The sequence below is a fragment of the Xyrauchen texanus genome, chromosome 26 (genome assembly GCF_025860055.1).
Source record: "Xyrauchen texanus isolate HMW12.3.18 chromosome 26, RBS_HiC_50CHRs, whole genome shotgun sequence".
In the NCBI taxonomy this organism is placed as follows: domain Eukaryota; kingdom Metazoa; phylum Chordata; class Actinopteri; order Cypriniformes; family Catostomidae; genus Xyrauchen; species Xyrauchen texanus.
Window position 1 is genome coordinate 16,781,624 of NC_068301.1, and position 15,627 is coordinate 16,797,250.

General features: G+C 42.9%; 1 protein-coding gene across 1 annotated transcript in view; it reads right to left on the minus strand.

Moving 5' to 3' along the window:
- Positions 1-2,837: 2,837 nt before the first annotated feature.
- Positions 2,838-15,627, minus strand: part of LOC127619735 (syndecan-3-like) — a 60,074-nt gene continuing 47,284 nt past the window's right edge. Inside the window, exons 3-5 of the mRNA XM_052092704.1 lie at positions 8,871-9,523; positions 7,696-7,927; positions 2,838-4,611 (exon numbers count right to left, since the gene is read on the minus strand). Of these exons, the coding sequence (XP_051948664.1) occupies positions 4,445-4,611; positions 7,696-7,927; positions 8,871-9,523 (1,052 nt within the window). The 3' untranslated portion in view covers positions 2,838-4,444. The remainder of the gene's footprint in view (positions 4,612-7,695; positions 7,928-8,870; positions 9,524-15,627) is intronic.

The following is a 15,627-nucleotide window of genomic DNA, read 5'->3' on the forward strand; positions in this document are numbered from 1 at the left end:
TGCTGCAAACATTTACAGTGTACATTTTCACATACGGAGCAAGCCAAAATTCTTACGAAGAGCAATTAAACGAATCAAGAAACTGTAGGGACAAGATTGTTAATCTTGTTGTTTCATCACCCGCATCACCTCAGTTGCGCCGCTTTCTCTCTCCTAAGCGCATGAAGGGGATAGTTCAAATGAAATTTGAGGAGCTATAGTAAAAATTATTTTCTTTTGATTTATCGATCAAAATGACGGACATAATTTGGAATTATCTGTCAGTGTTGAAAAAGTTGAGGTGGAAATTAAACCTTTTAAATAAGATAACCCGGCAACTTTTCTGGGACTACTTGAACCGTATAAACGATTAGTTATGCAAGCACTATGTATAAATGTATTTAGTAAACGTTTCTACATTAAAATGTGATATATTACATTGCTGCCATAATAATATACCGTATTTCGTTTTTCTTTCCTTTCAACTTAAAGAGTTCCCACTAACTCGACGTAATTTTATTATTTAAAAAAATAAATTGTTACCAAATCCTGCGACTTTCGAAGTGTCCATTACCGCCAGAGCTGTTACCAAACGCATCGCAAACGTAGGCCTACGGCACTTAGCAGTGGTCAAAAAAGATTTCCAAAACGGCTTTGAGTATAAACTCAGAGATGTGGATTCGGATGGAAATTAAATTAGGCTACTACACGACCTTGGTGTTTGTCAAAAACAGTAGGTCATTTGGCCGGTAATTTTCTCGCTGGATGTGGGAGAAAAACAGACATTTTGTATTCGGATAAATACAAAATACAATAAAACCAGACAACGCCCTTAAAATGCTGGAATTACATCACGTCCCAATGTAAAATAATTGCAGTCGGAATAGGGCTGGAGAGTTTTATAAATGTCTTTTACAGTGTGAAAGTACATATTGAGGATTCACTGGTTTTTAAGTCTATGTGACTAAGCACACAGCCCATCCCAAATGCTATACATTACTGTTACATGTTTAAATATTTAAAATGATATGTACTAATTGTCAATTTTCGCTCACTTATTGAGCTACAGCTTTGAGTAACGCGACGTCACACCTCATGACATCTCACATACAGGTGAAACTCGAAAAATTAGAATATCGTGCAAAAGTTCATTAATTTCAGTAATTCAACTTAAAAGGTGAAACTAATATATTATATAGACTCATTACAAGCAAAGTAAGATATTTCAAGCCTTTATTTGATATAATTTTGATGATTATGGCTTACAGCTTATGAAAACCCCAAATTCAGAATCTCAGAAAATTAGAATATTACATGAAATCAATAAAAAAGGATTTTAAATACAGAAATGTCGGCCCTCTGAAAAGTATAATCATGCATATGTACTCAGTACTTGGTTTGGGCCCCTTTTGCATTAATTACTGCCTCAATGCGGCGTGGCATGGATGCTATCAGCCTGTGGCACTGCTGAGGTGTTATGGAAGACCAAGATGCTTCAATAGCGGCCTTCAGCTCTTCTGCATTGTTTGGTCTCATGTCTCTCATCTTTCTCTTGGCAATGCCCCATAGATTCTCTGTGGGGTTCAGGTCAGGCGAGTTTGCTGGCCAATCAAGCACAGTAATACCATGGTCATTGAACCAGGTTTTGGTACTTTTGGCAGTGTGGGCAGGTGCCAAGTCCTGCTGGAAAATGAGGTCAGCATCTCCATAAAGCTTGTCTGCTGAAGGAAGCATGAAGTGCTCTAAAATGTCCCGGTAGACGGCTGCGTTGACTCTGGACTTAATAAAGCACAGTGGACCAACCACCAGCCAATGACATGGCTCCCCAAACCAACACAGACTGTGGAAACTTCACACAGGACTTCAAGCATCTTGGATTGTGTGCCTCTCCATTCTTCTTCCAGACTCTGGGACCTTGGTTTCCAAATGAGATGCAAAATTTGCTCTCATCAGAAAATAGGACTTTGGACCACTGAGCAACAGACCAGTTCTTTTTTTCTTTAGCCCAGGTAAGACGTTTGACATTTGAAGCCCATGTCCAGGACCCGCCTGTGTGTGGTGGCTCTTGATGCAGTAACTCCAGCCTCAGTCCACTCCTTGTGAAGCTCCCCACACATTTGAATGGCCTTTTCCTGACAATCCTCTCCAGGCTACGGTCATCCCTGCTGCTTGTGCACCTTTTTCTTCCACACTTTTCCCTTCCACTTAACTTTCTATTAATGTGCTTTGATACAGCACTTTGAGAACATCCAACTTCTTTTGCAATTACCTTTTGAGGCTTTTCCTCCTTGTGGAGGGTATCAATGATGATTTTCTGCACAACTGTCAGGTCAGCAGTCTTCCCCATGATTGTGAATTCAACTGAACCAGACCGAGAGACCATTTAAAGGCTCAGGAACCCTTTGCAGGTGTTTTGGATTAATTAGCTGATTAGAGTGTGACACTTTGAGACTACAATACTGAACCTTTTCACAATATTCTAATTTTCTGAGATTCTGAATTTGGGGTTTTCATAAGCTGTAAGCCATAATCATCAAAATTATATCAAATAAAGGCTTGAAATATCTTACTTTGCTTGTAATGAGTCTATATAATATATTAGTTTCACCTTTTAAGTTGAATTACTGAAATTAATGAACTTTTGCACGATATTCTAATTTTTCGAGTTTCACCTGTACATTCTGAGCACATCAACTACAGAGTCAGGTGACAACACATGAGTGTTCTGTCGTTGATAGCTTGTTATTGCTAATTAATGCATTTCTAGTCATTTTGCTTGAATAAAATAGATGTATCACAAGCCATAACATATTTAAAAAAAAAAAAAAACACTGAGAAAAAAAAAACACACGCAATTATTTTTGTCCTTCCTGCTTCATTAAAGGTTTTCAGCTCAGATACCTTGGTTAGATATTTCCTCTGGACCATTAAGTTTAATGTTTGCCTTGCATCTGTTAACCACAGCGATTATGCTCCAACATAAACCTAATCTCACAAGTACCATATCAACAACTTCCTACATCTAATCTGAAAGAATGCTTGAGCTGACTAAATGACAGTCCATCATAAAGATTTTGTGTGTGACATTTGTGAGAAAATGTGCCATTCTGTGTTTCGGAGTGCATTTTGACAGTGGGATCAATTAACCTTGCGAGTCTGTCAAAACAAAAACCAGAGACTTGAACTAATGACCTTTAAAATACAATCCACAGAGGGAAAGGTTTATGCATTTCACTGGGCTGATTTCTCTGGGTTCAGCTGACAAAAATAGTTCACAATGTAGATTGCAATGGCAATGTGTAGGTGTTTGGGTGGAAATCAATAGCATGTGTGCAATTTATTAGTACAATAGCATGGTTAAAAGCATGATAAAACAAAAAGTTGAATTGATATTTGCACTGATAAAACCTTACTGCACAGGCTAAATAGACTATGAATATTATGATCATCATTTTCCTTCCATTCAGAGCTGCTGATATATTATTGATTATTACTATTGATTACTAAAGTCTTTATACAGAGCAGAGGAGAAGCTAGTCCTCTGAATCTATGCATGCACTCCCTCACAGCAAATCTGCAGTGTTTTTATGTGCTGTGTTAAACATTGTACATGTATTGGGCTCTCTGTTCTAAACAGACGGTACGAGGCCTGTCGTGCTGACACAGACTCTCACCAGCGGAGGGATTCAGTCTTTGCGTGTGAGTGTGCATTTGTGCACGTATGTGTGTGTATCTAGGCTCAGGTCATAAGGGCACCTTAGACATCATCACACGCACAGGCGCAAATATACACGCACACAGATACACATTATTCTCTGGTCGCGCTCGGTCTGTAGCACCAGGGAATTGGAAGGCACCACACAATGCTGGATCACTGACCTTGGTTACTGAGAGCATTTCGAGTAAGCTCTAAAATTCCTCATCTCCGTCTCTCTCCTTTTCTCAAGCAACTCTAATTTTCTCCCTCCCTCCATGACCCCGTCTTCATTTTCTCTCCCTTATTTTTTCATGCTTTTTATTTTGCTCCCACGTTTTCAGTCTGAGAGGAATACTGTGCAGAAACAAATAAGAAATGCAGTGTCTTTACAAAAAGTTTCTGGTCATAATTTCATAGAACAACGATCCTAAACATATCAATAATAACATGTTTTTAAAAAAGCTTTTTTTTCCCTCTGTGTATGTCTAGACTCACCCCCCTTCATTTGCCCTGTCCCACCCAAAACCCCACCTAAAGTCACTTCCGTTTTTTTAACGTTGATCTTTTCAGTTTTTTTTTCCTTTTCTTTTTTTTTTTTTGGAAAAAAGAAAGTTCTGAGTCCGTGGAGTGAGAGGCACTCTCATGGGGAAACCAGGGAAGAAAGTGATCAAAGGAAAAGGGTGAGAGATGAAAGGGAGAAGAGAGGGAGGGGGATCTGATAAAGAGGGGAGAAGGTTGGAGAGATGGAGGGGAGCAAATGTATGGTTGTTAGGCGTAGAATTCCTCTTGCTTGTCTGGTTTCTGGTAGGTGACAGTGGCTTGTTTAGGCTCCTCAAGTGTGTAGCTTCCTTCATCTTTCTTTTTCATCCTGTAGATGAGCAACATGACAAGGAATGCGGCGAAGAGCGCCCCGACTACACCTCCAACAATCACAGCTAGAGAAAGAACGAGAGAGACATTAATAAAAACAGACCAACAAATAGAGACACATAGACACTTAATCAAGGAAGGGAAGGGTTTAACTCTGTATGAAACTAAAGCTTAACTTCTCTGTGAGAGTGAAATGCAAAGTACAAGCTAAAATTAAACTAATTTCAAGCTATAGCCTGCCACTCCTACTTTTTTACCTATGACCAGGAAGTCTGTAAACACAAAGGCAAACAGTCCTCCAATCAGAACAGCTGAGGAGAGAGAGACAGCATATCAGATAACAGGGAGAGAAACTAGAGGGGAGATGGTGACAGAGTAGAAGTTAAACGTGAGCAGGGAAGAGAGACCAAGAGCAGAAGACTCTGTTCTCCAAAGAGACAGCTAAAATGAAGTTCAATGGCGGCTACTGCTTTGAGATTGTAGGAGCTAAGCTGTTCTCTCAACAGATAATCTAATCAGAAAACTACTACTCATCATTCACTGACTTTCATGCCATCTCATATCTGTATGACTTTCTTCTGCAGAACACAAACATTTTTAGAAGAATATTTCAGCTCTGTATGTCCATACAATGCAAGTGAATGGTGGCCTGAACTTTGAAGCACCAAAAAGCATATAAAGGCAGCAAAAAAGTAATCCGACTCCAATTTTTTAATCCATATCTTCAGAACCGATATGATAGGTGTGAGTGAGAAATGGATCAATTTCAGATTTAAGTCCTTTTTTACTATAAATCTCCACTCTCACTTTCAAATTCTAAAAGTTAAAGTGGAGATACAGTATATGGTAAAAAACATTGATCGGTTTCTCACCTAAAGTGGTTGCATTGCTTCAGAATACATAGATTTAACCACTAGTCATATGGATTACTTTTTTGCTGCTTTTATATGCTTTTTGGTGCTTCAAAGTTCAGGCCACCATTCAGTTGCATTGTATTGACCAACAGAGCTGAAATATTCTAAACATCAGCATTTGTACTCAGCAGAAGACAGAAACTCATTCACAACTGGGATGACATGAGGGTGAGTAAATTATGAGAATTTTCATTTTTGCGGGAACTTTTAAAATAACAACTAACTTTGCATTGATATGCAGTAATGGTGTTTTTGGAAAGAGCTCAAACTGAATGACTTAATGTAGTTTAATTCAAAATGAGGTAAACTGGTTATATTAACATAACTATTGCGATGATGTGTCATGCCATTTATATGAAGATGCCACAGGAGTGTAAGGCCTGTTTCACACCACATGCATAAGCAGCGTGTTGCTGCGTAGTAGAAGTGTAGCTGCAAGTAGAGATTTGCTTTCTGCTGAACTCTGCAGAAAACATATTGAAAAATGTATTATAAGCCTATTTTTAAGTATTTAAAAATACAATCATATTTGAAGCAATATACTATAAATGGAGGAAATTACTGTGCCCGTTTAAAAAAAAAAAAAAAAAAAAAAAAGATATCTGTCAGGCTTGATGTGAGTTACACATGCAGTGAAAGGCACAAAAACAGCACTTTCTCTATAGAATCCAGACAATTAAGAAGTTTATAGCTCAATTTTGGGGTCTGGGTTCCATTCTGTGTAGATTAATTACCATATTCATGTAAATTATAGAACTATGCAATAATGCTGTAGAGTTTACAGTTATGTGCAATCTAATCTTACAACCAACAGGCAGACAGACCTGGTTATATGTACAAAAATACAAAATACAGACAGAAACAAGACAAATAAACAGAGAGGTTCACAATCTGAAAGAAAATATGGTCCCGGTACTTTCCCCTTAGTAACTTTATTGATGATAATTCTTAAGATGAATCGCACACCCGAGGAGAATTTTTCCTCTTGCATTCTCACACACAAACGGAATCCCTGTAATGACGTCATCTAGAGTCGATCCATTTTTCTTCTGACGTTTGCACGCGCGATTCAATAGCAACAACAAAACGGACAACACAGATGTAGGACGCCACGACCGGAGTTACACTTTTATTAGATAAAAGTATTTACAACAACAACAAAATAAATAAATAAAAAACGCGACATGAGGTAATGCGATTATCAAACCAAAAGGGCTGCGACTTCAGTAAATAAATAAATGGTCTGCACGCACTGCTCGTAGCGCTTACGGTATGTGTGCAGCTCTGTTCTCTGGACACATCCTCAAAAGGACTTATGCTCAGCTCATTAGACAGATGTTACATTTCCAGCACTCTAGATGAATTAATTGCTAATTTTCCATGTTTCCAAATATGATTGGTTGCTAAAAGATACTATCCTAAATCTAAAGCAACCCCATAACAGCAGGTTTTGTGGACAGATGACTGAATGAGAACATTTCTTTGAGGTAAACGGCCACTGTGAACTCAACTACAAACTAGCGTCTTCCCTTATTTTCCGTCAAAATAAAAGCTTCTCGAATAATATTTAGAATAATTAGAATAATAATAAATATTATTAGTTGTAGTAGAAGTATACTTATTATAAAAATATCTTATTATTGTGTGAAAAGTGGTCTATGACCCTATCACAAGTGGACAAAAACAGGTACACAGTAAAGAGACACAAAGTGAAAGTTATGTGAATATTTTTCCCCCTCTATGTTTCACTGTATTTAATATTATTTGTTTTTTAGTCTATTTTAATTTTAAGAGGACTCAAATTTGAACAGCCTTTCTGAAACAGTATTTTTACTGACAGAAGAGCATGTTTTTCCATGACCTTTGGTAAAAAAAAGACTTGCTATTTTTTTTTTATTATTAATATTAACATTATAATTTTTTTTTAATGTTAATAATCACATACTACTTCAAATCGCTATCGCAATATTTTTCAAAATAATTGAAATTCGATTTTTGTACCTACCCTGGAGTAGGAGCTAAAAAAGCCTCTCTAAATGACTATAGAACTATAGTTCCTCATGTGCGAAAACAACAAAAAATAAAGAGTAAAAAAACCTAAAATGGATTTTAATCCCTGCAGTGGGAAAGGACCTAAACGGTAGGTCCACAGACAGTGATTAGAAAAAAAGTTGGGAGGGACTGAAATGGGTTTTTGGAAGGGAATTCATTTTTAAATTTGACAAGGGGCCTCACCTATCAAAACCTCCTTCCTCTCCAGGATGTTCTTCTGTGGAAGCTGAGCGGCAGAACTTCCAGTTGTATCCAACTCGTTGCCAGTCAGATCTGGTTCTGCTGCCACACCAGGCGCCCCTTTGCCTCGCCCAACCTCGTTGCCTTGGCGACCATCATCCTCACGGATTTCAAAATCACCGCTTGGGTCTGCTCCTGCAACTTCATTATTTACAGTCTCAGCTGGTGTTTGTGTCTAAATGAGGAAGGAAAAAATACGATGACCTTTCACAACTGAAAAATAGATTACGTACAAGTACACAGAAGATTTCCAGGCAAGAGCGACAAAAACTGCTGACTGACTTTTTCGAAGTTCTTAGTTTTATTATATAATAATATATCTGGTTTATGAATAAATCTTGAAACTAGCAAACCAAATTATTATCCTGATTAAAGTGTTATTAAATTAACAAAAAGAAAAATTGTCAGTCATAATTTACTCACCTCCATGTTTTTCCAAACCTGTATGACTTGTTTTTCCATAGAGCAATGTGGTGTTAGGCAAAATAAGCTTCAATCACCATGTACGTGTTTGTTACAAGATGAGGGTGATAAATGATTAAATGTTTATACTGTATATCCAAAAATGTTGCACATATTTAAATTTATGACAAACTTGCAATAGTGGCAAGTTTTGTTGCAAATTTGTGGCAATGTTTGCCAGAAATTGGCCACAAGAATTTGCTAGAACAATATATTTGCATAGATTTAAACATATTGGGGAAAGTTTATATTTCATGTGCTGTAACGGTTAACCATTTCTTTAAAGTTTTCACCATTTTAATTACCTTTTAGCTTTCACTGCACAAAGACAAATGTAAAGTAGAAATACTGAATGTAGTCTCTTATTTAACATTGTTATAAAAATGTATATGCAATCATAATACAAGAAAAGTATTTTCATATGAGGTATTGCATGTCAAACTGCATGGCACTTCTATCAACGCTTTTCCCCACATATATTTAATGCGCATGTATACTGTACAAGAGAATACACATTCACTCTGTATGATGCAGATGGGTATGAGTACACACTTATGGAATGGAACTATCAATGTCAATTGCAACAACGTAATAGCACTTGTACAAATTGTAGATCCCCATATTATATTACTGCTGTTCTTTGAGTAGTATCTAACCTGTACTGTAGAGGTCATCACTGAACGAGAGCCGCTCTCAGCTCTACTGGGGGTGGGGGTGGTCTGTGGTTGTTGTGGCCGTACAGGGGCAGTACTGGGAGTGGTTGGGGCAGGACGTAATCTGGTTGGCTTGGCAGTGGTTGAGGCAACGGTGGTGGGTAGAACTTCGGTGGTTGTTATTTCATCTGTTGTGGTCTCTGTGGTGCTGGTTGGCTCCAACATGGTAATTTCTGTAGTAATGAACAGATCCTCCTGTTCTTCTGTGGTGAAGAGATCCTCCAAGTCACTAGAGGCCACTGTAGTTTCACCCAGAGTTGTAGAGGAATCCATTGCCACCAAGGGAACTTCAGTAAGTCGCGGTGTGACGGTAGCCTTTGATTTCTCTTCTTCTTTTTCTCTTTCCTGCACTGTACCGGCTTCCCATTTCCTTTCTTTCCCAGATTCTCTTTCTCGCTCTTCTAGTTTGCTCTCTCTGTCCACCTCTTGCCCCATATTCCCCTCTCGTTCTACCTCAGGTGGAGGTGGGCTACTGGGCTCTGCAGCTGGGGAGGCCGATGGGGCTGGGCCAGTGGCCTGTGTTGTGGAAAGTGGGAGGGGCTCCTCTGTAGTGACAGATACACCTGCTTCAGTTGGCCAAACATCCATATCTGGAACTGGAAACAAGTGGGAGATCAATACCTGCAGCCATTTTAGATAGTAGTGTTAATGTAACATCTGATAGCTAACACAAGCGCAGGGTTGGGAGGGTTACTTTTTAAATGTAATCTGTTACCAAAACAGATTACTTAGTGAAAATGTAATCAGTAACTTAATTCAGAAACCTCGATAAGAAAGTAATGTAATCAGATTACTTTGTTACCTTTTTTATTACCTCAAAATCGCATATGTGAATAAAGTCAAGAGAAAAGATATATTTTTTATATTTTTTTTAATTATGACTTCTGAATGCAATCTATGAGAGAATAATGTTCTATGAGAGATGGAGCTATTAATATATACAGTATACGAAAAATAAAACGTGAAAAACAGGGACACTGCCACCTTAATAGGAAAATAGAATATGTTCAAATGTAGAACAACTTCCAAATCAGGTGATCTGTTACAGAAAATAGTTTATCTTCTCATCAACAAATACAATTTCAACAGATGCACTGAAATATGTCTTGGTTAACATTAAAGGGTAACTAAACCCTAAACCAACTTTTTTTAGTTAATGATCTGTAAGAATGGGACTTTATTAGTACTGGTCATTGATTCAAGTAATTTTTTTGACATTTGTGTATAAAGTGTTTTAATTCTACAATATATGGTGTAAAAACGTCTGAGTGCTGCCCTCTTCAGGTTGAACGGTGGCTACTGCAGTTGAATTTTCCTATTGGCTGTTTGCGGTACTTCGTGACATAAGTGGTGACTGCTGACTTAAGCAGGTTCCAGCTCACCACGCCCTTGGTACGAGCTACCACGCCCATGGCAGTATAAAAACCAACTCGTTTCGTCAAAACCACTGTAGCGAGTCAGGAGTTGGAATTGCGAGTATTGAAAACGATCAGGATAGAGTATTTTAGCATCTATTTAGCATAGCATTTATATAGTTATTTAGATTATTTCGTGTAGCCTAGGTTGTTAATTAGCATATTTGTTAGTGTAGTAGTTAGAAGCATAGTTAGTTAGTAGCATAGTATTGCGTCAGTTAGGATAGCTTCAAGTTAGTGTAGATTATCTGTATTTAGTACAGTGGTCAAGATGGTACGTAGGTGTAATGTTGCTGATTGCAACAGCACTGCTGGACTGTATTGCTTTCCATATAGACTTGGAAATTAGGCACCAGGGGTTGCACGTCCTTGTTCTGGAAGACCATGAAGTTCCCGCCTAGAGCTGTAGGAGTGTGCAAACTGCATTTTACGCTGGATTGCTTCTCCAACGCAATGGAGGTGGAAATGGGCTTCTCCAAACAGCTCAGCTGAAAAGCAACGCAGTGCCAAACGCTGCTTCTCCTGCATGGACTCCACCACCTCAGCGGCGCCTTGAGGTGAGTGATCATATATATTTGAATCACAATTTATGGTTAGGCTAAAGTTAATCCTCTGGGGCCGACAAACGCGCGTTCGCGATGCAGGAGTGTTAAACGTATTGCACCCTTATACATTGTATTACGATATTGATTACCTGTATAGTTTTATTTGGAGGTATATGGTTTTGTACATGATGACGTTACGCTTTACGTCACATTCTTCTAAGTTGAGAGAACAGCTAACTGATGTTATGTTCAAGTGAAGCTTGCTAAATAAAAATCCTGCTAAAAGGATAAACATCACTGAACAGCGTTTCGTTTGTTTTTCCTGCACGCGAGTGAAGGTGAATGCGCACTCGGATGCTCAACAGGGAGTTAAAACCGCAGTTTGAGCCAGCGGCTCGAATTGATATGGCTCCGGCCCTGTGTCCACAGACAATTCACCCTCCTTCACTTCAGGTGAAGGTGGGGGAGAAAGGTCCTCGACTTCAAAAGACCGCTCCGTGGCAAAGCTACTTGCGTCACTCCAGTCACTCTCCATTTTAGAGTCTGACAGCAGCTGTCAATTAATCTGTCACTACGGGTCTCAGGTGCACGCCCCCCCGCTCATCCCCGCCCTCGGTTCGTCCCCTCTATCCCCGCTGGGGTCTGCCCACTTTTCGAGCATTTTTCAAATATTGCTAGTGGGTGGAGTCAGACTCTGAGCAGGGGTTTAGTTACCCTTTAAACAAAATCTGACAGGATATACCTCAAATTCAAAAACACTCCAAAATTGAATTCTGCTATGTATTGCAGTTAGCATGTAGACTAATTGGCATGGACCATTTATTACCTTCTTTATTAATATTAATGTAGTGCCTCCAGTGTCTGTCCTCCGCTTGCTCATGATCCACAGTCAAACATCACCTGTTAACGTTTATGGGTGAATCTATGTTTATGTTTAAGGAAGATTTTAATGACAAAAATTAATAATAAAAAAAAACGTAGAATATTGTTTTAAAGAATAGCTCAAAATAGATTTAAACCTTTTTAGTGTGTTTTGATTTACTTTATCCTTCTTTCTATGAGTTCTCTTACGAGAGGTTCTCTCGTATTGCGTAAGCTAGCTTACGCTACGGGAAAGATTAATCTTTTCTGAGATATTGAAGCCAAAAAATTATCCTTAATTTTGTATCATTTGTCAACGCAGTGCAGCAACTGCAGACCTTGAGCGGGCTAGCTAGCGAGCTCATTGGTTGCTCTGCGGCAACTGCTGCAGCCTATAGATCTAACTTGGGCTGAACTCCAGGTCCAATGAGAGGCGTCCGCGCTATTGCATCAAAGCCCGCCAAAATGGGCGTGGCTAGAGTGCATATAAGCGTAGTTCGTAGGCTGGAACCCTGATTTTCATCTCTTCAGCGGCTCTCGCATCTCTGAACTGGAAGCCGCCGCCGCTCGAGGGGCATCTAGCAAGCTTGGACAGCCGAAGAAGCCGGCCGCCTCCGCCACCTTCAGCCATCCTGCGAGCTATGCCATCCGGGCGACGTATCCTTTTTAGAGCAAGCTAGTTCTTAACTAACTTCACAAAAGAGTAACGAGCGTCTTTTTAAGATGCCTCGCACCACTTGGCGCTTCATGCCGCCCCTCTCAGCGCGGAGACCGCCACATCATCTGGCGCCTCTGCCTGGGACTGGGGCATGCAGCTCGCCGCTGAAGGCGGATGCGACCTCTGCGAGGAGCTTCCAATGTCGACCCTGCGGGCTCGACCTGAAGCGCCAGAACCGAAGCCGCCAGCCGCCTTCTGTTCCGCCACAGAGGAAAAAGCGCCGCCCCAAAGGCTGCCAGAACCGGTGATAGAAGCGACTGCCTCGCCGAGCCTCTCCTCGAAAGCATCGCCTCACCCTCCCCGCCCCGGATCGCGCAGTTGCCGCCCAGCGGCCGCGACTGCTGCCATCTCGAGGACGAGGCGGAGGATAAGGGCTGTTCCATCATGGCTTCGACAGCAAGGAGTGGTCAGGCTCCCACGCCCTCCTCGCCCAGGAATCCAGCAGGACCCGTGCCGAGTCGGCGGGGAACTGACACGCCTCCTCACACAGGCCGTCGACCGCCTCGGGCTCGAGTGGTCACCGCCCCCTGAGCAGGCTCCCAACAGACTCGACGGCTGCGTTCTTCAGAGCCGTCGCCGCGCAACACCCGCGCCGCTCCCTTCCTGCCGGAACTCCACACTGAGCTTGCAAAGTTGTGGAACGCGCCTTTCTCGGCCAGGATCCGCTCCCACGCCTCCACCTCTCTCGCTCGGTGGACGGCGCCACCTAGAAGGGCTACTCCTCCATCCCCCCGGTCGAGGATTCGGTAGCAGCACACCTTTGCCCGCCCTCCGCGAGATGGTGGTCTAAGCCTGTGCTCCCGTCTAAGGCCTGCAGAGCGACTTCCGCCTATGTTGGCCGCGCCTATTCCGCCGCCGGCCAAGCCGCATCTGCTCTGCACTCCATGGCCGCCTTACAGATCCTCCAAGCGGACCTTCTTCGGAGTGGGATGAGAAAGGCAGGCACCCAGAGGCCGTTGCAGATCTAAGAAGCGCGACGGACCTCGCCTCCAGCGCCACCAAAGCTGCAGCCCAAGCTCTAGGGAAGTGCATGGCCTCGCTGACTGTGACCGAGAGACACCTGTGGCTAACGCTAGCCGACATGGGAGAAGCAGAGCGCTCCACGTTCCTCAACGCACCGCTCTCTCCGACCGGTCTCTTCGGCTCACGGTGAGTGGCATTGTTGACCGCTTTCAGAAGTCCAGAAAGCCACCCAAGCCATGAACCTCTTCCTGCCGCGTCGCGCTTAGCTCCTCTGCAGGCCACCCATGTGACCAGCCTCCTGCACGCAGCCTCTTCACAGCCTCAGCTCAACAAGGTCAGACTTCTCAGCGTCGACAGGGCGGCCACCTCGATCGTGCTCAGACAGCCGCCGCAGACCGCCGCCTCGCGGGCCTCGGTCTAAGGTTGTGCTGAAACCTGAGCAACCGAAGTCCTCCTAGCCTTGTTGAAAAAACGACGGCTCAGTCCTCGCCGGCCGGACCACCGCCAAAGCTTCGCCCCCTGTTAGTCCCCTCTCTCAGGCTACTACAGTGGTGGATTCAGCAGCCAACAAGTCGGGTGATACTGCCCGCTTGCCTGCACTCAAACGCCGCTTTCACGGCGACTCAAAGAAATCTTGTAAAGAGCAAACATGCCTTATGTGTAGAAAATGTGCCCACAATCCAGTGTTCACCCCTACACACAAGCATTACACTTCCCGTGTTCCTATCAGAGCCCACTCACATAAAGCGGACACAAACCGCCGAGTGTTAGAGTCAATAAACGCGCTCACAAATACGCTGCGCTGCCATTCTCTGCCCGCTCTGTCACACGGCCAGCAAACACTTCTCTGTATGTAAGTCCCGTGTCCGTGACTATGCTCACAGCATCACTTAACAGATGTGACTCTTTCCCCATTCACCTCAATCGGAAGTCACTCACAGAACAGCCAGTCCCTGCTGTCTGCGAGCAGTCATGCATAAGCACAGTAAGCGCTCACACATTCTGTTCAGCTGCTGTGTGCGGCAATCAGGGCGATTTGGCCATTCACCCTCTAGCGCTACGCTTCAAAGCGTGGGAAGCTATCCCAGGGATATCCAAATGGGTGTTAAGCACAATAAAACAGGGCTATTTGCTACAGTTCGATCGCCGCCCTCCCGCTTCAGAGCGTGGCTCGAAACTATTGTGAACACGGAAGCAGCCTGCATGCTTCGCTCAGAAATAGCAAACCTTCTGTGCAAAAGGGCCATAGAGAAAGTGCCGCCGCTGAGCTGAGTCGGGGTTTTACAGCCATTATTTTCTTGTTCCCAAGAAAGACGGCGGCCTCAGACCAATATTAGATCTCAGGGGTTTGAACAAGGTGCTTGCAAAAAGACCGCTCAAAATGCTTACAATCAGGAAACTCCTCACGATACGCGCCAGGGGACTGGTTTATCTCTCTCGATCTGAAAGATGCCTACTTTCAGATTCAGATAAATCCCGTCACAGGCCATTCTTGAGATTCGCCGACGGCCAGGTTTATCAATACACCGTCCTTCCGCTCGGCCTGTCTTTAGCACCTCGTACTTTCACGAGCGCATGGATGCGGCGCCGCACTCCCTGCGGAGTCAGGGCTTGCGAATTCTGAACTATTTGGACGACTGGCTGATTATGGCACAGTCACATACGGAGCTTCTGTCTCACAGAACAGTTCTCCTCAGCCATCTGAACAGTTTGGGTCTTGCAGTCAATTGGACCAAGAGCTCACTACAGCCCAGTCAGGCAATTTCCTTCCTTGAATAGAACTAGACTCCGTGGCTATGACGGCTCGCTTATCTACACAGCCGCCGTGTTCAGCTGACTAGCCACGCCCTTACAGATGAACAGCCTCACGCCTCTGAAAAAATTTCAGAGAGTGCTAGGTTACATGGCCTCAGCCGCAGCAGTACTTCAGCTGGGTTTACTGCGCATGCTCGCTTCAGCATTGGCTAAACACCAGCGTCTCGCCGGGCTTGGGCCACAGGCCGCCAGCCGATCAAGGTGACTCAGACCTGTATTTCAGCTCTGCAGCCCTGGACAGTGGCCGAATGGTATCAGCAGGGAGTGACGATGGGAGCTGTATCTCGCCGAAAAGTCATTTCAACAGACGCGCCCAACACGGGTTGGAGCGCGGTCCGCGAGGGCTCTCCGGTTTTTGGCCTATGGTCAGTTCAGGAAAAGCT